General features: G+C 51.5%; 1 protein-coding gene across 1 annotated transcript; it reads right to left on the reverse strand.

Moving 5' to 3' along the window:
• Window positions 1-5,698: 5,698 nt before the first annotated feature.
• Window positions 5,699-13,183, reverse strand: LOC112317361 (pregnancy-associated glycoprotein-like). Its single transcript, XM_024574479.2, has 9 exons — window positions 13,131-13,183; window positions 12,151-12,304; window positions 11,196-11,313; window positions 10,992-11,110; window positions 9,623-9,822; window positions 7,472-7,588; window positions 7,184-7,328; window positions 6,994-7,092; window positions 5,699-5,848 (listed from the first exon to the last, which is right to left on the reverse strand). Exons 1-9 carry the CDS (start codon window positions 13,181-13,183, stop codon window positions 5,699-5,701), a joined length of 1,155 nt encoding a protein of 384 aa, XP_024430247.1.
• Between the last annotated feature and the right edge of the window lie 9,764 nt (window positions 13,184-22,947).

Here is a 22,947-nt window from a genome sequence, read left to right on the forward strand (position 1 = left end):
GGTGTTGGCCTGGTGGCCTGCGCAAATGGATACACACCGATATGGCGGGCGATGTCCTCACTTCTCACTTCCGCAGAATAGTACTCAGTGTGAACCCACGACACGACACGGTGTTTCCTTAACACCGATTTCACGTAACATTCATCCCCCTGAAATACTTATTCAGTATCTGTTATGTTTCAGGCCCTAATTTAGACAGTGGGGTTCGATCATCCAAAGAACAAGACAGACCAAATTGCTGCCCTCCAGTTTCCACTCTGGGGCAGGATAGAGAAACAAATTACATAATGTGTGAAATGAGAGTGCTGGAGGGGAGCGAAGGCAGGACGGGGACAGGGAGTGTTGGCGAGGACCGACATTTCGGATAGAGGGACCGGAGGAGGCCCCACCAAGGAGGGGCCATTAGAGCACAGATCTGAAGGAGCAAGGGAGGGAAGGTGGGAGCTTATGGACCCCAATTTGGGCTGCACTTTTCCGGACCAGTTTTAAAAAAAATTTTTGTGATATCTTGCATCTTTCTACAAAATAGTACTGTATGGCATGCAATTATTGTTATTATTTTTTAAGTTTATTTTCCAATTACTGTTTGCATTCAACACTGTTATGTACAGTGGAACCTCAGTTCTCAAACTTAATATGTTCTGGAAAACTGTTTGAGAAGCGATTTGTTTGAAAACAGAATCTCCTCTGTTTGTTGCCTGAGAGACGACACATGACTGATCACACAGGTATTGGCACGAAAGGATTGTCGCGTAGAGACACAAGACCCGAAGTTTTCTTCAACAACCGGGACATTTTTCCGTAAACAACTTGGTTGAGAACCAAATTGTCTGAGGTGGAGACGTTTGAGAATCGGGGTTTGACTGTAGTGGTTTCGGGAGCACACGGGCTGCCCTTTTCTTTGTATGGTGTTGACCAAACTCACAAAGCATCTGGTGGCTTTGCTAGAAATAAACGATTAAGATTTTTTTCAAGGGTCTTAAGTTTGCAGACTTTGAACATAGCTAGGCAAAACCTCAACAGTGTTCCAAAGAAGAAAGAAAAGTTAAAAGTTCTTAAGAAGTGCATTCTTGAGCATTATCAGTCTTACATTCTTAGCACAGTGATTGGTCCTGATGAAGATCAGTCAGACGTCAGGCAGGCAGGGTGACAGCTGTCAGATGGCCTGGAAGATGGTGCCAGGAGGTCTGGTCACATCTGGTGATGATGTCAGCGGTCTGATCGCCTGCGTCCTTCAGGGCATAATCAGAGGACTGTCTGGAGTTCTCGTGCAGGTCCAGATGCGTACCGGGCACTGACACAGGACTGCGAGTTCCCCGAAAGTTTAAGTTCCCAGGCAAGTTAGGACGAGAATGGAATCTCTCCTCATGCCTCAACCTGTGTAATGGTCATGCTTTTAGCAGCTTGGTTACAGTGACTCCGTTTTATTTTTTTCCTGCCTTCACTCTTTCCTCAATATGATGTAGTCCACATCAATCACGTTCAAAGCCAGGAGCAGATTCCTTCCTGGTGATAATTTCCCTGCTGTTAGAAACTAGGGTAGACTCCAACTTTTACTAGTATAGACTCCCTGGGGAAATGCTTATAATTAATATAATAACTTGTAGTGAAATACGTCTCTCTCTCTATAGATATGTAAATCTATTTACGTGGAACCCAAGGGCAGGTTCATCAGGTCAAGACCACGTGGCATTTGCACATAATACCCATCTTGGCCACTAGGTGTCAGCCGTTTACCACCTGTTTCTGGATGGCTTTTTCCTAGTTTCTAACAGCAGGGGAATCCTTGGGAATCCTTTGGCTCCAGCAGGCAACCTCAGCAAAGATGGGGGGGCATCCTCTCTCCCTCAGAGAGCCTCTCTCGGCTCTCTCTGTGGGAAGCCTCTGCCTTTCAGAGAATAATGCTTAGCTTTCCCCTGATCTTAAAAGCCATTGTTGAAAAACAAAGTATAAGATGAGAGGACAAATTGCCCATCGTGCTGACTCCTAGATAGAATCACTGTTGGACACTTGCGGTGTCTTTCCGTTGTATGTGTGAAGTTGATAATAACTCATGCTACTCTGGCAGGCACTGTCCCGGGGTTCCTACAGATCAATCCATTGAGTCATTGCTATAGACTGAGAAGGTGGGGATTATTTTTCCTGGTACTATTTTGTACGTAGGACTTGTACAGCCCGATGGAGATATATTTCGTGTACCATGACTCCTACCACTTCAGGCGTACAGTTTGGTATGTTTTAGTATATTCATGGAGTCATACAGCCATCCCCTGATTTAATTTTAGAACACTTGATACCGCAAAATGGAACGCCATACACATACACATGAGCAGCCAACCATTCGCAACCTCGCCCTTCCCCCCAACTAGAAGAGGCTATTCTTTTATTGGTATTAATTAATTAATCACTTTTTTATCATAGTAAAAACATTTAACATGAGATCTACATCTTAAAAAAATGTTTAGGGCACAATGGAGCATTGTTAAGTAGAGGTACAACGCTGTGTGACGGTTTCTAGAACTCATTCATCTTGCACAACTGAAACTTCGTGCCTGTGGAATAGCGGCTGTCCATTTCCCCCTTCCTCTAACCCCTGATGCCGGCCATTCCACTCTGCTTCTGTGAGTGATTACTTAAGGCACCTCATCCGCATGGGGTCATACAGTATTCGTCTTGCTGTGACTGGCTTATTTCACCTAGCCTAAGTCCTCGAGTTTCATCTCTGTTGTTTCCCTGCTGATCCATGAGGGAGGAACTCTTCCTCTCTCAAAATTGCAGAACAGGAAACAGATGTCCAGAGATGACACTGTCCAAGGTCACATGCCTGGTCGTGTGTGTCAGAGGTGGGCTTTGAGCCCAGATGGTACGGCTCCTGATGTGCCTGCCTGGCCAGCGTGCGGCCCTATCTTCCAGGTGCTTGGCAAACCTGGGGTCATGCTGTTCGGTACCCTGCTCTTTTCTCTTCACATCACATTAGAATGAGTTCTCATAACATTAAACATCCTTCTAAGACACGATTTTTAGGTGGCTGCATTGTGTCCGCGCTAGCTATGCCGTGGACTCTCTGTTTAACAGACATCGGGAGGTCCCAGGTTTTCCATTTTGTAAGATACTCGGAGGATTGCATCCCTGCTCATTTGTGGGCGTTTCTGGTTATTGTCTCAGCAGAAATCCTAGAAGCAAAATTGTTGGGACAAAGGCCAGACACCTTTAAGGACAAACCATCTCTAAAAAGATTGTACCAATTACGCCATTACAGGAAGGGTTCAAGCGCTATCTTTTTCCTTTTTCTTCACATTTCTCTCACCAAAGGCTGGAAGTCTCTTTGGTCTGCAGCTGATAAAGGATGAAAGTGGAGGGTTGGGGGGGAGATTTTTCCTTTGAGGATCAGAATTGACCCTCATGTCGGTGGCACAGGCTACAAATATCAAGCCTCAGGGACAGCGTGGCTCGTTTTAATGGACATGGCTTCAGCCCCAGCCACGGGCTTGTTTAAGGGAGGGAAGCCTGACCTCTTACAGTTGATATAATGGCAGTCAGCCTTGCTGCTGTCATTTAGTGCATCCACTTGTATTTATTGAGGGCCTACTATGTGCCAACACCCAGTGCTGGAGGCAGAAGATAGGAGACTTCCCTCACCCGTGCCATGGGGGCAACGTTATCTGCCATGCAGGGGGTCTGGGACACAGCAAGATGGCTGAGGTCACCAACAGAAGCTATTGTCGTCGCTCTTACTGTACGAGCAGGTGGGGCAAGGGCTGGTTTCTGACCGACAGACGTGTTGCTTACGGGTCCATGAAGACCTAGTTGGAAAATGTGTTTTATAAGCAAGCAGTTCACTTGAGTCTCCATTAAGCCCAGTTCATGATTTGTACCGTTTTTTAAAATTCCGACCCCACCCTTTCCCTGCCTTTTGTCAGCTCTGCTTCCAGCCCTCTTTTGCCTCCCCTCATGCCGCTCTTAACCCTAGGCCCTCCCAGAGGGGCTGGGCACATACAACTGTGGGCGCACAGTGGATGTGCACACAGTGGGGACTGCGGGGCTTGGGGGTGCGGTGGCAAGACTGACGTTGGTCTCACATCGCCAAGAGCCTTTCCCTGGCTCCCTGAAGCCCATCACCTCTCTGACGCTGCCGTTGTTTTCCCCACTTGGCTCCCATCATTGGCGCTACCATTTATCTCCCCAAATTTTTCCATAACTCAGTGGTGGATTCCTAATCCAGCCCTCAAGCCCAGGGGTCCTCCTTAGTGCCCGACACATAGTAGGTGCTCAGTAAATATGCACCAAGTGAAAGGGCAACGAAGGAAGACATCGCCTTCCCTGGTGTCTGTCTTACCTGAGCAGAGGGCAGTACGATGCACCAAGACGGGGGCTATTTTCCACCTTTATTTTTCCTGCTCCTTCTTCTGCCTGGGCCCCCCTTCCTCCGCCTCTCACCCCTGCCGCTCTCCTTCTGGGCCTCTGCCTGGGGTCTCCAGGTAGGAAGAAGGGATGCCCCGACCCCAAACTTGCCAAACTGTGGCAGCTCAAACCGAGTGGTTTGGGAGCTGTCTGCCTGGAGGCAGTGCAGGATGGTGTGTTCCGGAAGCCTTTGTGCACCTTGGATCTCCCTTTGTATGAGCATCTGCCTCCCCAAGACAGTCTTGGAGGCCAAGGGCAGGGTCATGCTGGGTGTCTGACAGGTAGGAATGGCCCAAGCACCCATGTGTGTTCATCGTCTGGGAAGCAGGACTGGGTGGCAGAGAGCTGGTGACTGGGGTCTTTGCCTTCCTCCGTGTGTGTGTGTTGGGGTGCAGGATGGAACCATCCCAGTAGCCCCCCCCCCAAAGAAAAAACAGAAGGCTACTGCCAAACGTCCTCTGACACGGGGAAAAATAGAATCTATTTTTATCACCCCTCTGAACAAGGTGTGGTGGAGTTGGGGTGGGGTGGTCACAAACTCTTCTATCATCTAGAACATCTCTCTCCCACTCCTGGGGACTGCATCTACCAAGCCCCAGCCAGTGGTTCTGGAGGAAACCATCAATCACCAACCACAGCACAGGGCCATGGGACCAAGTAGAGCCAATCATAGTGCTCCATACCCTGGCCACGATGATTGGTCCAGGGCTGGATACATAACCTGAGATGGACCAATCAGATCCCTCCCTGGTGCTCTGCTTTTTTTCTGAGCTTCTCTCCTTTCCAGTTGGGTGCCTTAAGGATGTAAAACTCTGGGGCAGGTAATGGGAAAGTCCTTCACCACCTGGAGAAGGCTGACCAAAGAAAGCTGTCAGGAGAAGAGAATCAAAGTTGCGAGAAGGGAGAGGCTTGGAGAGAAAGAGTGTGCTGATGGGTTTTGATTTCTTGGGTCCAGTTGCCAAGATTTTTGGACCTGCTCTGGTTTCTACATCCTGAATCCTCTGTCTCCTTCTAATAAGTATGCTTTCTCGATTAAGCCAGCTGGAGTTAGGCTCCTCATGTGTGGTCTAGGCTAGGTTCTAGAGTCCTGCCTGATTCTGAAGCACTTCCCACACCCAGAGAGAGGCACCATTCATATCTGCACCCTTGGGAATGAGATCCTTTATTTTCCACTGAGAAGAGGGCTTTGCAGAGCAGCAGACATGGTTGTAGCGGGTTCCCCCAGGCGGGAACACCTCGAGTGTGTGTGTGAGTGTGTTGGGGTGGGCGGGGCCACTTCCTGGAGCAGTGCCGGCATTCACACCACCACCGCAGGGGCCAAGCCAATCCTGTCGTTTTCCCGATCGAAAACGGTGAAATACAGCCTCAGGAAGACGTCCCCCAGGATCCAGAGAGTGGAGTGGCTTAAGGTGTCGTCAAAGTTGCTGTAACAGGTGTCAAAGAGACCCTGCAGGGGGAGAAAACACAGCCTGAGCCCTTACCTGCCACCCCCTTCGGGATCTAGAGCTGGCAGCTTCTCAGCCTCGTTTCCTGGCTTTCCAAGGAGCCTCGTGGCTCTTTCTGCAGTGGCAGAAGTGGGGCACTCGCCCAGGAACTGAACCTGCTCCCGCTGTTTCCTCTGCAGAGCACACTTTTCCTTCCCCCTGCCTCCTGACTCATTCTTGAAGACTGAGCTCTGAGCAGCCTTCCTGGACCCACACCCACCCGCCTTGGCCTCTCTGAGCTGGGTGGGGTGACTTCCCGGGAGTTCCCTGTGTCTTCAGCCCGCGTCACACCGGACCTGCCCGGCGCCCCTTTGCTCAGCTCGCTGGGGTGCCATTTGCATGGGACCTGGTGTAGACCTGCTTTGACCTGGGCAGACTTCCTTGTGCCCCCGTGAGTCTAGGGGCTTAGAGTTATTAAATTCCTCTCTTCCTCAAGGCTTTCTCTGAGTCCATTCACACCTCCTCTGAACACCCACAGGGAACTGACGTTCCCGAACCTCAACTATGTGCCGGGTACTGTGGCCGCTCTGCATCCTTTATTCACATCGGCGTCCAACCACCCCCACCAAGGGAGGAGTCGGTGCCCCGTTTCACAGAGGGGGACTGAGGCTTCTTCTCAAGGGAGGTTGCCACCTAGGGCCAGGGTGACCATATGATCTATCCTGGGAATCAGGGCACTTTGGAGATGGGAAGGGGATACAGGTAAAAATTATGGACAGCACACTGGGACTGTCCCTGGCCAACCTCACTGGTCCCTACTCCTTTGCCCATTTCCAGGATTGCTGTGGCTGACTACCCATGTTCATCCATCTGCGTGTTGAACTGAAGCTCTAAGAGGGCAGAGGCCATTCGTGTCCAGTCTCCTTGAGCCTAGCACTGCGCCAGCATGGGGTGGCCACTCCATATTTATCTGACAATGAGGGAACGCCCTGGCCTGCCCTTGGCTGTTAAGAGTTTTGTTTTGTGGGAAGGGCCCTCCCAGCCAGGGGTGCTCAGCGGCATCTGCAATGGCATGGCTTGGACTACAGGGGTCCTCTTCCAGCTGCAGCCCAATGGGTCCCACCCATCTCAGACTTGAGAACCAGCCCCCCGGGGGCTGGCCCCTCACCTTCCGGATGTAGGCCCTGGCTGGCACCGGGTACCTGAAGCCATTGATGGTGAAGATGATGTCAGGCAGGGTGTTGATGGCATCACAATTGACCACGTACTGTTAGAGAAAGGGGGAGGGAGACGGGTGGCCCAGCTGACCCTTTTCTGCGTGGAGAGCCCAGGAGTGACCCTGTGGCAGGATGCTTCACCTCGCCAGTGCTGGTCATCTGGGCGTTGATGGTCTTCAGGATGTCGAAGATATCGTAATTTGGGCCAGTCAGCAATGAGGTCCCGGTATCCACGATGGCCTCGCAGCCGCCTTCGCAAGCAATGACCCTCCCGTCCATGGAGATGCTGGGAGACAGGGGACAAGGCAGGCTCCAGAGTCACTGTGTGCCCTCCCCCTACTAATGTGTGTCTTTGTGTCTGCTCATGTCCACGTGCGTCCGTGTGCACCTGCGCCTGTGTGCACGGGCCTGCAGAGCGGGGGCGCTTACCTGTCCACAGTTATCTGCCAGAAGCCCTGTTTGCTCACGGGCACCCACTTGAGCTCTCCCTCGTAGTAGGAGCTGTTCACCCCGCCGAACATCACCACGCTGCCCTTCTTCTCCTTGCTGGGGGCGGGGGGGAGGCAGAGAGAGGACTCGTTGTGAGGGGAGGAGAGTGGGTAGCTTTTCTCAAGCTCAGTGACGCACCAGGCCCAAGGTTGCTCTTAGCTGTGATTGCTTATCCTCACGTCACACAGCCCTGCAGAGCAGGCACGGCTGTGGTCTCCCCTGGGCCAATGGGGAAGTTGAGGCGCAGTGGTGTTGAGTACTCGCCCAAGGTCAGTCACAGGGCCAGTGAGCGGTGAAGCTGAGGCGCAAACATGGACAGTCTGGCTGGGCTTTGACCACCCACCTTTCTGAAAACAGCCAGGGCCCCTCCAGCCACTGGAGCACTCAGAGAGGCTGCTGGTGGATGCTGGGCCACAGGGGGCTAGCCTGTCTTGTTTTCTGAACAGTGGAGGCCACAGGGAAGCCATGGGCCATGTGTTCAGGCTCCCATGGGGCTGGCTTTACAGGCCTCTGACATGTGCCATCTATAAGGCCCATGCCTCTGCTGTCCCTGTCTTGAAATTCCTAATGCTTTTTGAACAAGAAGCCCCACATTTTCATTTTGCACTGGCTCCTGCAAATTCTGTAGCTGGTCCTGGGCTCATGGCAAAATGTTAGTGAGGGAGACAACACCTCGGCCAAACTGCTCTCCCGTTTGCTGCATTGAATCTATCAGCAAACCCCCTTGCCTCTCCCTTCTACCTATGCCCTGACTCTTCCGCTGCTCTTCCTCTTCCCTCCACCTCTCTGGACCATGCTGTTGTCCTCCCTCTTCTAAAGAGGCTGTGCAGCCTCGTCCCTGGCCTTTCTGCCTCCTCTCTGGTCGATCAAGCTCCAGCATGAGCCCAGGGTGAGCTTTTAAAAACGGAGATTGGATCGTGTCTTTTCACTGCCTAACCTCCTGCCAGAGGCCTCCACCCCCCCACCCCCTTCCTTGCCTCCCCCAGTCTTCCTGCCCTCCCCCTCTGCCTTCTTCCTTCCAGTGCTCCAGCCACACGGGCCCCTTGCTGGTCCTCTGCTGCACCTTGGGGCCTTTGTCCCTCTCCCATTGCAAGCTCTCAGTTCGAAGAGGTCATTGCCACTGGCCATTTAAATCATCCTCTCACCGCTGTCCATCCTATTACCTTGTTTGTTGCTTTCCCAGAACCCATTACTCTCTGGAGTTATCTCTTCTTTTTATTTATTTACTTACTTCTGTCTGCCCTTTTTCCCTCCCGTCTGTCTTCCTTGTGTGCACCGAGCAGTACAGCACATAGCAGGTGCTTAGTAAATACTTGTTAAATGAGTCATCTCCTTTGATTGGATACACGTGTCCCAGAGGCTTAGAGAGATTAAACACTTTGCTTCAGGTCATGCCTTAGAGCCTGGAACTCAGGTCCCCACAGAGCCCACAGCCTCAACCCTACCCTCTGCTTCCTCCTGGGACCTAGGGGGACAACCTCTGCCTTTGGTGGGAAGACACAGTCTGTCAAGAGCCCCCTCCTGTGGCCTCTGCTTCTCTCTCCACACCCCATCCAGGCCCTCAACCAGTCAGGGACATAAGCTTTTCCTGCTACTGAGCCCAGTGCCTGAAGACCTGCTGGTGGCTTCATCACCCATCACTGGGGGCAGTCCTGTGGCCTGAGTTCGAGCTCTGCCCCTACCAGCGTACGCCTGGGCAATTGTGCGCAGAGCTCCTCTCTGAGCCTCGGTTTCCCAATCTAGCAAAGAAGGGAATTGAACTGCAGGGGTCAACACACTTTCGACAATGCCAATCATCGTTATTCCAGGCTTTGCCGGCTGCATGACCTCTAACCCGGCTGCACGGTGCTGCCACTGTAGAACAGAGTAGCCCTGGACAGATGTAACTGGATGAGCAGGGCTGTGTTCCGATAAAACTTCATTTATAGAACACAGCTGGTGGGCCAGATGTGTCCCCAGGCCACTATTCGCTGACCCCTGGGCTCGACTCTCTCTCAGGAAACTTGTGGATGAGGTCATCTATAATTTTTCATGCAACAGAAAGCATCTTACAGCTGATCTGGAGGGAGGGCTTGTCCAGCCCAGACTTACCTGCTCAAGTAGAAGGCAAAAACTTTCTGAGAAATGACGCCTTGGGTCCACAAGTTGTCGAAGACGGGAGTGGTACCAGGGAGCGCCATGTTGGGGTAGCTCAGGCCCAGGATGCCATCAAAAGCCCCATATTCCAAGATCTTGCTGACCTCTGTCCTGCTCAGGCCAAACGCCTGGGATTGGTCGACAAGGCTCCCAATCTGCCAGAGATGGGGGCGATCTTGTGTGACTGTTGGGAAGCAGGGCTGGGGCTGGGCCGGGGTGGAGGCCGGCGGAGAGGCACCCCAGGGGTAAACTGAGGCACGGCTGTGCTTTGTGTTGCCCTCAGATGGTTATGAGAAGCCAGAGCAGGAATGCACTGTGCATTGCTGGTGAGTTCAGCCGCCAGCACCTGCTCCTCCTACTAACATCATCCTCGTTAATAAAACATGCTCTACTCGCCCCCCTTCTTTTACAGCTGAGTAACTGAGGCTCAGAGTGGGACCGTGGGGTTCCTGAAATGAGCAGAAAGCAGATCGTCTTCTCTCTGGCACTGCCATGGTCTGATGGCAGAAGTGGGGGGTACGCATTGCGATTCACTGTGGATTCTATATCCCCGGGGGAGAGAAGCCAGCCATACCACACAGCCCCCAGAGCTCCAGTGAAAAGTCTGCTTGTGTGTGTGTGTGTGTGTGTACTCAGGCACTTTGGGGAGGCAGTCCACAGTTTTTATTAGATTCTCAAAGGCCCCCCAAGTAGGAACGTTTTCTATCAGGGCCCTCTGGCATCTACGGCCCCCTGTGTCCCCTGGGCTGGCGTCTGGAGCCCTCCGCAGCCCCCAGAGACCTCAGATCAGCTCCACCCTCTCCCAGAAAACACCCCACACCTGCATGAATCCCGACTCGCATCCCAGCTCTGCCGCTTACGCGGTCTGGGGCCTTGGGCAAGGTGCTCACTCTCTCTGTACCTCAGTCCCCTTGTCTGTGTCACGGACTCAGCAGTGCTCGCCACGTGGGGTTGGGGGGGATTAAATGTTATTGCAATGCAAGTGCCCAGCACAGTGCCGGCACAAACTGAGACTATGCAGATGGGCTTTTCCTCACCTCGCCCGGCTCTCCGCAAAATCAGTCTTGAGCCCTCCGTGGGAGAAAGGGCTACAGGTCCACGCCTCCAAGCCCCTCCAGCACTATGACCCACTCTCTGGGTTAGCCATTCGGAGAGTTGTCAGCAGGAGCACTATCTCCCCGAGGGACACAGCCCCACAAGGCAGGGGACCAGCTGCAGGGAGACTCTGGGAAAGACGGAGCTTCCAGCTGACCCTGCCTCTGGTCCTGCAGGCAGAGGTCGCTCCCAGGGCCAGTCCTGCCTCCACCTCTGGTTTCTACCTCACCTTGACTGTGTCGTAGCCGAGAAATCCCGTCATACTCCCAGTGCCGTAGTGGAGGGCAAAGGACTGGTTCGTACGCTGGAAAGTGGAGGACCTCTTCGGGTTGAAGACTGTGTGTCTAACTGCAGACACAGAGAGCGTGTGTCCGTCAGCCAGCCGAAGCCGGGGGGTGGGGTGCGGTGCTGAGACAGGGCTCGGGGCACTCACCACAGGCGCGGCTGAAGCAGTAGATGGAGGGCACCCACAGGTCAGCGGAGCCCGTGTCGAAGATGACCTTGAACTCCTGAGGGGGTGTTCCAATACTGATGGTGCCAACGTAATACAGCTGCCAGGGCCAGGGAGGGGTGGTTAGGCCAAGCCTGGCTGCCCTGGCCACCCCTGGTCCCCAGGGTACCCGCCTCGGTTAGGGTGCCCGGTGTCTCCTGAGATCACTTTCCAACCACCCCAGCTCACAGCCATGGCTCCAGCCAGTGCCTTCACTTGAAAACTTCTCCAGTCTCCCCTGCAGCTCTCTAAACCCTTCATGGCCCAGCTGGGGTGCTTCCTCCTCCGGGAAGCCTTCCTAGGCTACCCCAGGAAACTTTCTCCAAGCTCTAAGCATGTAATGTCCATATCGTGCAGGTGTCCCTTTTATTTGATTTATTTTCTCTTTGTCTCTTCTTGTAGAAGAGATGAGACCCTTTGTTATCTATAACAATAACCATAATGTTAGTGGTTTTATAACCTCACATATCATAGGGGCTCACTAACTTTTTCATGGTGCCATTCTTGGGGCTGCGGAGGCCAAACATCCTCTGCCCAGGGTATCAAACATAATTCACTGTTGGCTTTGTTGTTTGATCAGACATGGCTCACCCTTCAACTATAATGCAGTGGTTCAACTATAATGCAGGAACGGAATCTGTCAAAACAATGCTGGGGTTTACAGGTGCTCAATGACATATCCCTGGCACTGAAATGGACGTTTACTTGCCATCTGGTCATAGCTGGACTCGGTCCCCACAGACCAAGAGCTGGAGGTGGGAGTGACTTCTCCTCTGGGGATGGGACCCCTGTTCCCCAGCCCCAGCCCCAGCATCCTGGCTCCCAACTCCAGATGAACGCTAGTGCTTGCCCAGAACTCTAGGGGGGGGCTGTGGAGTGCTACCCCCACCACACTCACATCCAGGTAGTTCCTCATGGATTCGTAAGTCACTCCCGGTTGTTTCTGAATAAACCTGTAGGCCTGGCTGTAAGGATGCTCCTCCAGGTAATCTTTCAGCAGGTCTTTTTCCCTGAGACTGTCTCGCATGGACTTGATCTTCGTCAGAGGGATTCTTCCATTGGGAAAGGGAAACAAATACAAATGAGACAACAACTCACTGACCCGCATTTCAACGTAACCGCCACAGCTTGCACTGTAATCACACTCTGTATTTTCCAAGTATGTTTATGGATGTCATCTTATGACGACAGGTCACCCAGCATGAAAAGACAATGGTACTAGGTTTCATATCCTCTTTTACAGGGGAGACGTCTGAATTGCAGGGAGTTTGTGACTTGGCACTGGTCACACTGCCTGGAAAGCAAAACCGGATCTCGGAGTATCCCTCCTGATCTTTCTCTAGGGTTCAGGCAGAGGAGAAGGCTGAGAGAGGAGGCAGGCAGATGGGGAATACGTTAGGAAAAGTCAGAGCAACAAGAAGCAAAATATAAAAATAACTTGCAGAGAGTTTTGCATGTACAGAGACATCCAAAGAGATGGAGAGAGGGAAGGGAGAAATACAAGGATGAAGACACGGAGGCACATGCACCTGGAAACCGAGAGAGAGCAGGGAGAAGACCTAGAAGCAAAGTGGAGAGAAAAGCTGTCCCTAGGTGGCACCACACTTCCAGCCGTGCAGGTTGTGCCCTGAACAATTCTGGGGAGCACCGTTCACATAGCCCACGTGCAACCTGAAGATGTGGAACCCCACAGGCTTGTCCCAAGACCCCTGGGCCCCATGGTGCACACGACAAGCTACTCATCAATAAACAGAGACTTAGACTTCAACACGGGGAATGACGGCATTCTCTTCTCTACCCCTGGGTGGTGGAAGAATAAGAGGACAACGAGGAAGAGCCCAGAAGACAGCTGGTGCTACCTGCAGTCCCTGTACTTACGTGACCAAGCACTCTGAGAGGGCCACCAGGCTGAGGATCCCAATCCACTTCATGCTTCCTTCTTGGATGCACACACTCGGGGAAGAGGGAGCGGGAGCGTTGAGCGTGCAGCGATGGGTGAGCGTGGCCGGTTATATTCCCTCTCACCTGGCCTCATTGCCCCCTCGGAGGGCTGTTGATGCCCCGATAAGAAACACCAACCTCCTGATAAGATCTTTACTCCCATCAGTGCTCCTAAGGAAAGGACTTAGAAATTTTTCAGAATACAGAGATCTCTGTTGTAATCTCTTCCTTGAGGCTTGGCCGGGGGGGAAAAAAAAAAAAATCCCAAACCACATGATCTGACAAAGAGTGGAGAGATGCTTGCTATCTTGGAGATAAAACACAGCTAATCATGTCATTAAAAGAAATGCTAGCTGCCATGCTTGACTTTCCTGGTCTCGTGCTGTCTTCGTAGAGATCCTGTGCACCCCGCCCCGCCGTCTGCACTCCGAGAGGAGGTTGCCAGGGGGAGTAGATGTCGAATGGCCGAGTGAAGACGGAGCGGCCCACTGACATATGAGTGGGGGCTTTCGGTAATGGGAGAGACGGCACAGATCAGGGGTCCTTGTGGGGCCACTCTGCTGCAAACACCTAGGCTAGAGCAGTATGACACCGGTACGATTTTAATATTGGAAGGAATGTGATGCATGTGTCCAAAACATATTTTATTCACCCAAAAACATTGACCGAGGACCCACGACAGGCTGGGGTCTGGGCTAGGTGCTGGGAAGTCCAGTAAGACTTGGGCCCTTGCCTTTGGGGAGCTTGCGGTCTAGGGCAGGACTCATGAACTCAAGGCCCAGGAGGCAAGGGAAAGGGATGCAGGGGCCGGAAGGGCTCCCTGGGCACTGGGCGGCCCAGGCCCACCACAGAGGGGCAGCCCCTACTCAGCTCGGACTAGCGGTTGCCGTGCTAGAAAGCAGACCGGTGGGCCAAATTTTCAAGAGATGTCTGAAGTCTGGATATTTATGTGAACTCCCTCGATATGTAAAGGTTAGCAACTAATTAATTTTTTTTCAAAATTGTAATGTGAGCCAAACTTCAAGCAACTGTGGGCTGGATTCAGCTTGTATGCTGTGTGGGTTTTATTTCTTGCCTGGAGGTGGGAGTAGAGGGGACTGGGTGGGGCGTATTCAATTCATGTTGGTTGAGCGCCTAACAGACTGGAAGCATCGTAACCATGTTAATTTTCCTTCTATTGGTCATAAAAAGAACCCCAGTGTCAGATACACCAACAGACTTAAAAACTTCCGCTTGCTGAACCCCTAATGTAATCCCCCCATTGGATCCACGCCTTAGAAACATTTTGTCTGCCAAGAAATGATCAATTATTAAGTGTCTTACTAATCAAAGAAGATAAAAATCGACCATCAGAGCTTCTGCTCAGCCTGAGGTGAACAGGGATACCCATGAAACTGGTCTCATTCCAGCCAAAGTAAAGAGAATGGAATTATGGTTCTTCCCAGGACTCCCAGGGCCTCGGTGTGCCCATGTCGGGCCTGTCCAGGTCTGTCCAGGTCTGTCCCTTGCGCAGAGTCCAGCCTAGTCCCCCAGCTGAGGTGGTAGATGGAGTGGGGGCTGTGCATCTCACCCCTCCTTCCTGAACACTGTTAAAATTTGGTTTGGGTGGTTCAACCCCTAGCGAGGGGATTTGACCGTATGTAGCAAATGACACACCCATATGGCCTTTAACTCAACCATTCTTCTAGGGATCTGTCCCAAAGATACACTGGCAAGAAATAAAAAAGACGTAGGCACAAGCTGTGAGCTGTGTTGTCCTTTCCCAAAGCAGGAGATGAGAAGCATGTCAGCTGTGGCCATCGGCAGGGGTGCCAGTGCATTCGCCCACCTGGGGGCGATGCAGAGGGAAAGAGCGATGAATGGGCGAGATCTCTGGGGCCTGTTGATTCGGTTTAAAAAGGGGACAGACAGTGTTTACTATTTGCTGCTTTTATGTACACATAGATGAGAAAAAATATATATTTTCAATAAGAAACAGTAGAAGAATAAACCCGAACACTAATAAAAACTGTAATTGAGGGTGAAGAGCAGACATGGCAGTGAGATTTTTCTTGTTTTCTGTTGAACGTTGCAGTCAGGTAGATGTGCTACAGAATCAAAATATAAATAAGTGTGTGAAGATCACAGCCCTCGAAACTGAGAACAAACTGAAACCAATGGGCTTCATTGTATCATACAGAGCAAAACATTACTTCAGGGGGCTTTAAAGTGAAGAATTTTTGGCTCTGCCTTCACAGGCAGATACTTTATATGGACAAAAAAAAAAAAAAGAAAGAAAGAAAGAAAAGTAGAGAAAAAAACCCCAAGAAATCTGAAACTGCGCCCCACAACCTTGCTGTTGGTGATCCTCTCACTTTGAAACTACTAAGTATACGCTCTGGGTTAAAGCACATAAGTAATTATGCTCGTGTTGTTAAGAAACAAGATTTTTGGTGGAAAAGAGATGGAAGCATAAAACAAGAAGGGTTAAGTAAAACCCTGAAATCTTAAAACTTGAAGTAGAAATATAAGTTTGTACTTATTTTTGTTCTAAAAATATGTATTTTCTGGTTCTGCACATGGAAAAGCGTAGAAACAATGAGAACCTGATAACAGTGAATAGCCCGAGGGCTGGTGCGTGGCCTCATTTTCCACCAAAGGGTGCAGAGATTTTTGAAGAGACGGCGCATTCCAGGCTGGGCCAACAGATGTGCAAGATGAGCCTGGGGCACGTTGCAGGGCCGGGTGACTTGGGCCTGACGAAAGGCTCAGGAATGGGTAGGAAGGGGCTTCCACTGGCCAAAAATAGGGCAATTTGAGCCCCACATTAAATCAGCTGAAACAAGTTAAATATGTAAAAAGCCAGGAGTTTCATCTGACGTGGGGCAGCTAATATGTCACCATGGGAGGCTGTCAGGGAGCCAGTTTATTACCGTGGTCAGCAGGACAGCAAGGGAAGGAATGGTTCCTGTTTACTGCTGGTTTTGTCTGGGGGAAGGGTATTTCACACAGCTGCCCGTAGTGGATGGAGGGAAGTTGTTTATTTATTTTTTTAATTGAAGAATCCCAGCAATTAAATGGAAAAGGAATGGCAGTATTAGGGATCAGTGTTGTACAACCCCCAAGGAGACAGTGCGTCTAGGCAAAGATCATCAGTGGGTGCTAAGACCCAAAGACGAAAGGTTGAAGGAAGTTCGTGACGAACGGAGGAGGCTGGCCACATCAGGACCCACAGACGAACCTCAGCATCTGTAAAAGCGGGGCGACTAGAAATTACGTGCCTCGGGAAGTGAAGTGATGCAGTAAGAAATTTATGGGGTGACCTAGGAAGTACTCCAGTGAAAAATCGCAAACTCAAGTCTAGATTCCACGACACCTTTTCAGGAAATACACGATCAGCGATTTCCAACCTTTTTCATCTCACGGCACACATACACTAGTTACTAAAATTCTGTGGCACACCAAAAAATATACCCTTTGCCAATCTGACAAAAAAAAAAGGTATAATTTTCATTCATTCACACTGGACGGTTATTGTTGTTTCGGCTGCTATAATTTTTTTTTTTACTTTGAAATCGAAGGGGAAAGAGGTCATTCCCCTGACAAAAAGTCGGGTACTGTATGTTTTGAGGCACATCAGCTGAAAATCGCTGCCCAACGTAAAGGAACAAGAAGACGATCATCCAAACCCAGCACTCGAGACGTTCTGTAGGTCAGACAACCCCACCTGCTTTCACTGTTCAAACAAATGAATGGCATACGAGGGGGAGACTGTTATCTGTGAGAAGTCTTAAGAAGCAACAAGCAAAGCAACAGAGCCATACGTTTTCTAGGCCCTGATTCCCGATTTGAAGAGGAAACTGTTAGAAGGCATTTTTTGAGAGACTCCAAGAAATTTGAATACGGACTACGTATTAGACGATATTAAAGTTGTTCATTTTGGGGGGATAAAATAGCATGGTGGAGGCTATATATATAGTGCCTCCACAATGCTATTTAAAGCAGAGATGATACATGTGTCATCTCTGCTTTAAAATATTCCAGCAAAAATAAAGGGTGAAAACTTTTAAATGAGCATCTAGATAAAACAGAGATTTGCGTAGTTGCCGTGGATGGCGTTGTGTCCACCCGTAAATTCCTATGTTGAAGCCCTAACTCCCAGAGGAGCCTTGGGAGGTGATTAGGTCAGATGAGGTCATGGGGGCGCCTGCCCCCTCCCCCCTGCAATGTGGAGACAAGGTGAGAAGACAGCTGCCTGCCAGCCGAGAAGTAGGCCCTCGGGAACCTAACTGGCTCGCACCTTGCTTTTGGATTTCTAGCCTCCAGTCTGTGGCAACCTGGGCTGACTAAGACAGAAATGTTGCAATTTTTGATGCCAAATGATGAAATAAGGCATTTGTGATACTACTTAAAAAAAAAAAAACTCCTGTTGTGTTTGAAATGTCTTTGTAATAAGACGTTTTAAAAACTTGCATTTTGAAGTTTCTGTCCTTATCGATACCGAGAGGGGCCCAAGCAAAGCAGAGCTGGGAAGGTCCCCAGGTCCTGAGTCACAGGAGCCTCGCCTACTGGTCTCTCCAGCTTCTCTCCTGGGAGCTGACCCTGCCGCCCCTCAGGGCTGCTTGACTGTCCAGCTTGAGATGATGAGGAGCCATGTCAGCGCCTGGAGGTGGAAAGAATGAGGAAATTTTTAGGAAAAATAGACTGGGCAGCTGCCCCCACCCCCTCAGCTTCCTCTTTGCTGCAGGGTAAGGGATAGGGCCTGGGTAGCAGCAGCCAAGGGGTGAAGCCATGGGATATTTTGAAGGCAAAGGGGGCAGGATGCACAACCATGTAACAGAGAAGGGCAGCCTGTACAGGACCCACGAGGGACTGGGATGGGGAAGAAGGCCTGGGGAGGGAACAGTGCCTGCCAGTGCCCTGGTGCCGCTCGGGCCTCCCTGTACACTGTGCTGAAGGGCACATCCTTCCTGCTCCGGATATGGAGGTGACCCAGAGACAGTCGCTGTTCATGAGCCACGGGGAAGGGGACAGCCACCTCCAGGGGCCTTTTGATGACTCTGTAACTGTTGGCATCATTTCAAGCTGGACAACAAAAGGGCAGTTCCTTCAAAGTGTTTAAAATATTCTCTCACTCATCGAGCCTCCCAGGAGTGTCTTGTACCCAGAGTCCCTCTATCGGTACCCACTCCTTTAGGAGGGGCAATCCCTGTGCCTAGCTCGGGTTTCTGTGGAAGAATCCACAACCCTCTCAGATGGTAGCCTCCGCCTTCTCACTACCTGATCTCAGCCCCCCGAATCGCATGGCAGAACATTCCACTGGGCAGGGCCCAAAGGTCTCCCAGCTCGTGGATGGCAGTTACATGGCACCTGGTCTCCCCCATCCCGGATCCAGGGCAGACATCGCCAGGCGATCAGAGCACCCCTGACCACTGGATGTGGCCTCAGCCACTTGCTCTCCCCGTGGTCATCGACACTCAGTATGGAGCAAGTCCAATCTCTTCATCCTAGACACGGGCAAACGGAGGGCTGGGGTGTGTAACTAGCCATGAGGTTGCAAGGTAAAAATAGGGCCAAAAATAGGGCAATTTGAGACCAGCCAAAGTTCTGGGACCGGCCTCTGGGACAGGCTGGGAGAGCACTGAGAAGGGACAGGTCAGAGAAGACTGCCGGCTTCCGTGGGCCAGAGCTGACGTCCTTTCCCCTTCCTCCTCAAGTCTGGCCAGGCTGTTTCACCAGCCCTGTGGTCTCATAGCCACAGGAAAGCCAGTGCCAGGCACAGTGGGGCAGCCCCAGCTGCAGTGGCACCAGGAGGCAGGAGGCAGCCCTGCAGGTAGCGTCTGACTCGTGTCCAGCTTGGCGGTGCTACGGCTCATGTAACGCTGACCCGCACAGGGCTGCGTGGCACTGGCCTGCATTTAGAGCAATGAGCATTTCTTACTCAGCCTTTGGCAACCGAGACCCAACGTCTTACTTGTTCTTCAGGGGATACTGGGCTGAATCAGGAGGCTCGGACAAGCCTGGATTCAAGGAACTTGTTGCCTCTTTGATGTTCAAGAGAGACCTTGGAGCTCGGAAGGCCCTGGCTGGGGCTGAAGCCCCTCATGCAGCATGGGGACTTTGCTTTATGGTCTGGATGGAGAAAAAGGACAGGCTGGGGCAGCCCCAAGGGGAATGGCTGGACATTACCTGGGTCCCCACTAATGGCAAGTTCAGTTCCAGACGCCATGCCTCGGGCTCAGGGATCCCTGTTGAAACCCCATAGCCGCCTTTTGAGAAGGAATAAAATAACCAGGCTTTGCCAACAGAGCAACCACCTCTGGGGACCTCCTGGTCACACAGGGAAGACTCAACAAGAACATTTGGTTTCCTGTGGGTCCCATCTGTGCGCTGGATGTTTCACCCAGGAGATCAGGCAGCCCGGAGGGCCAGTCATTAGTGATGATGTCTACGGTGCCTCCGGGGACTTGGTGGGGCTCTGATAACCAGCTTCCAGACATGGCCCCAGGCCCAGAGGGAAGTCTGGCCCCAGAGAGAGGCCTGATCTTCGTGCCTTGGGTTGTATATGGCCCCAGAGGGTGTACTCTGGGCAGCGGGGTGATGAGTCATTGCTGGTAACCAAACAGTCAAATATGTGAAGAGGTCATGAGGGTGACTTATGGCCTAGATGTCCCTGCTGTGTCCAAGCGTGGGAGGAAGATGAGGTGAGAAAGGAGCAGTTTACTGAGCTTGGTTACCTTGGGTCTCTGCAACTGCTATTCCCTGCCTGTACCTGCTCCCCCCAAAGCCCCCCCAAAAGTCTGGAATATTCTTCTCCCAGCTCTCTACATGCCTGGCTCTTTCTTTGTATTTGAAAGTCGTCACCACTGTGTGGTTTTCCCTGGCCACTCTGGTCCCCCAGACACAGACCCTGGCTCATTTGAGGAGACATTGACATTGAATGCATTTTTCCATGTGTTTTCATGGGAGCCCTATGGGGCTGAGTGTCCCCACTTTACAGATGAGGAAACTGAGGCTGGAAAGAGTTAAGAAATACCCTTGAGGGCATAGGGCTAGGGAATGGCAAAGCTGAGATTTGAACCCAGGTCTGCCTGACTGAAAATTCCATGGTCTTGACCTCTCTGCTCTGCTGCTCGTTGGTGCTGGGTGTGGGGAACCAGGAAATGATGCAGAGGAGGGAGAGGAGAGGAGGGGATGGAAGGTGCAGAGATGACTGAGAAGGGCGTCTCATCTTTCTTTCAGTGAACACTTCCTGAAGCTGCTCTAAGCCAAGTCCCCAAAATGCTCACTCTCTATAGAGGTGGCCTGAGTCTAATCCATGCCCCTTGCTAAGCTATGTCTCTAGGGACCTGCGATCACCTGGAGGGATCAGATTTTCTACAAGGGCTAGCCGTGGCCCTGTCGTCCAGCAAACAACAATTCAGGAAAGAAGTGTGACCAGACGCAGGGAGGCATGCTCTAGGCATCCTGGGAATGGAGCTACCTGATGCTGCCTTGGGTGCAAAGCTGGGAAGCCTTCCTAGTGGAGGTGGCAACTAAGCTGGGTCTCACTGGCTGAAAGGGCTTTGCTGAGCGGGTATAAGGAGGAGGAAACGTCAGTCAAGGAGGGCAGCACTGGAATTGTCGTGGACTCACGGGATTGTAAATCATCTGGCGAGCTTAGATTGCAAGGGTCCTAGGCCTCAGTGACATATCATTAGTCAGAATGGCAGTATGGGCAGTGAGGAGCAGCGCCCAATTTAAAAATCAGAAGGTTTTTCTCTTGCTTTCCCTGCCTGTCCATTAATGCTGTCTGGGGCTCTGATTAGAGACACCTTCACTCAGGATGCAGACGCTGGAGACTTCCCTGTCTGTACATCACTGGTTGTCATGGCAGGGGAAGGACACAGGCCAACTCGGGACTGGCTATCAAAGCACTGGCCAGGAGTGACATGTGTCAAGACAACTTGGTATTTCATTGGCCCAAACAAGTCACGTGGCCACACTGAATTTCAAGGGAGCATGAATGTGTCATCCAGCCTGAGATAAGGAAAAGCCTGGAGAAGAGCACTTGTGATACTCGGCAGAACATGGGAAGTAGAGCCAAGCCCAGTGCGCGGGACAAGGGGTGGGAGGTGGGCCTTGAAAGCCATGGTCAAGAGCGTGGAATTTATGCTGTGGACGGTGAGGCAATTTGAGCAGGTAAGTGAGATAGATGCTCGACTGTGGAGAATGGAGGAGAAACAGCATAGTGAGGTGAAAACGTGAGGAAGATGCACGATGGGAGAGTGGTGGGGGGAAAGGAGGTGTACAGGACACAGAGAAGGAGGCGGGAGAACTGAGGTTGGGGGGCATTTGGGCCTTTGGCTTCCACCCCCCCCCATTTCACTGAAAGAGCAAGAGGGGGGAGGGGGGTGATGGGGAGAAGAAGTGCACGGAAAGATCCTTTGGGGGGTCATTTATACTGAAGAATCAAGACTTGGGGGGGCATGAGGACCAACCTCAAATCTCTAAAAGTTTTTCACAAAAACAAGGGACGAGTCTTATTCTCTGGTGCGTTTTCAGCATGGAACAAGGACAAAGATCAAGTCGTTGGAAGGCAGGTTTAACTTTAATTTTGTAACTCCTGTTACTCACTTACTGTTGTCATTTGAACTACTCCCCAAACGCTTCACACACATCGGGGTCCATGTGTGTGCAATACGTGGAAATGTGAACTTCCTTCCTGTTCTCACAGCTGGAGAAGGGGAGGAATGACCCTCGAGGCTAGGGTGACTGCGGTCGTGAAGAGCTTTTTTGAGCTCTGGAATGTCCCTCAAGGAAACTGGCACCCAGCCAGCGTTTGGAAGATGAGTTAAGTGAGAGTATTCACAGGTGGGGAGGGGGGCAGCAGAGTAAGTGCCTGGATGGGAAGAAGAGGGGGTGGTGGCTTCCAGGCATGGCCGAGGTGGGCTCTTCTCCCATCAGGTCTGCAGGACGGGGCAGGGCTCTGACTGCAGGTCAGTGGGTGCTGGGCCTGACTGCTGAGCACGTGGCCTTGAGAGGAGCTGGTGGGATCCCCGAGGCCTGGCCCTTGGGAGGAACATCTCTGCCACTTGCCCAGAGACAGAGGGCACTGGCATGTCACCCTGTGGTTAGGGGAGCTGTGGCAACAGAGGTGACAGCCGTGGTGTCTGGACCCCACCCCCCACATATTTTTTTTCTGAAACCCAAGAGCCCAGAAGTCTCCAGGGTGGGATATATATTCTCTCTGGCCTACCAGACGTGATTCAGGGAAGGCTGAACTTGAGTTAAAAAAGTAAAGTACGTAACGTAACTGAACCTAGGTCTGATGCCTGCCACTTTGAAGGCCCATGAGAGACAGGTGCTGATGGAAAGGAAAGTGGTTTATTCAGGGGCCTGCCACTTGGAAGATGGGACTTTTGTCTCAAAGTCCATCTCCACCTCTCAGTGCAGGCAGAAGTTTTTATAAGGAGGGAGAAGGGAAGCAGAACAAAAAGGCCAAGGGAGGGAGTTGCAAAGTTCTGGTGCAGACAAGCACGGTCCATTCCAACAAGGCCAGTGCTGGTCCAGTGTGCATCAGCCTGGTTTAGTCACCCTGGCTTCATGGTTGAAGGTCAGCAAATCTCCCGGAGCTGCGATGCCTGAAGGTCGGAGTCTATTTTTTGAAGTTAGTTCCTGGGATTCTTACACAAACCTGTTTATCTACAAGCTACATATCAGTCGGAGTCAGCACTTACAGAAACAATGTCAAAAATGGTGGTGTGGGTTGCAATTCTGCATTGTTACAACATTG

The sequence above is a fragment of the Desmodus rotundus genome, chromosome 5 (genome assembly GCF_022682495.2).
Source record: "Desmodus rotundus isolate HL8 chromosome 5, HLdesRot8A.1, whole genome shotgun sequence".
Lineage (NCBI taxonomy): Eukaryota > Metazoa > Chordata > Mammalia > Chiroptera > Phyllostomidae > Desmodus > Desmodus rotundus.

Excerpts from the sequence above, each read along its gene's own strand:
- LOC112317361 (XM_024574479.2), bottom strand. The coding sequence starts at position 13,183 with ATGAAGTGGATTGGGATCCTCAGCCTGGTGGCCCTCTCAGAGTGCTTG. Across the intron at positions 12,305-13,130 it reads CTCTCAGAGTGCTTGGTCAC|AATCCCTCTGACGAAGATCA; the intron begins GTAAGTACAGGG and ends TCCCAATGGAAG. Across the intron at positions 9,823-10,991 it reads TCGGCTACGACACAGTCAAG|ATTGGGAGCCTTGTCGACCA; the intron begins GTGAGGTAGAAA and ends CATCTCTGGCAG.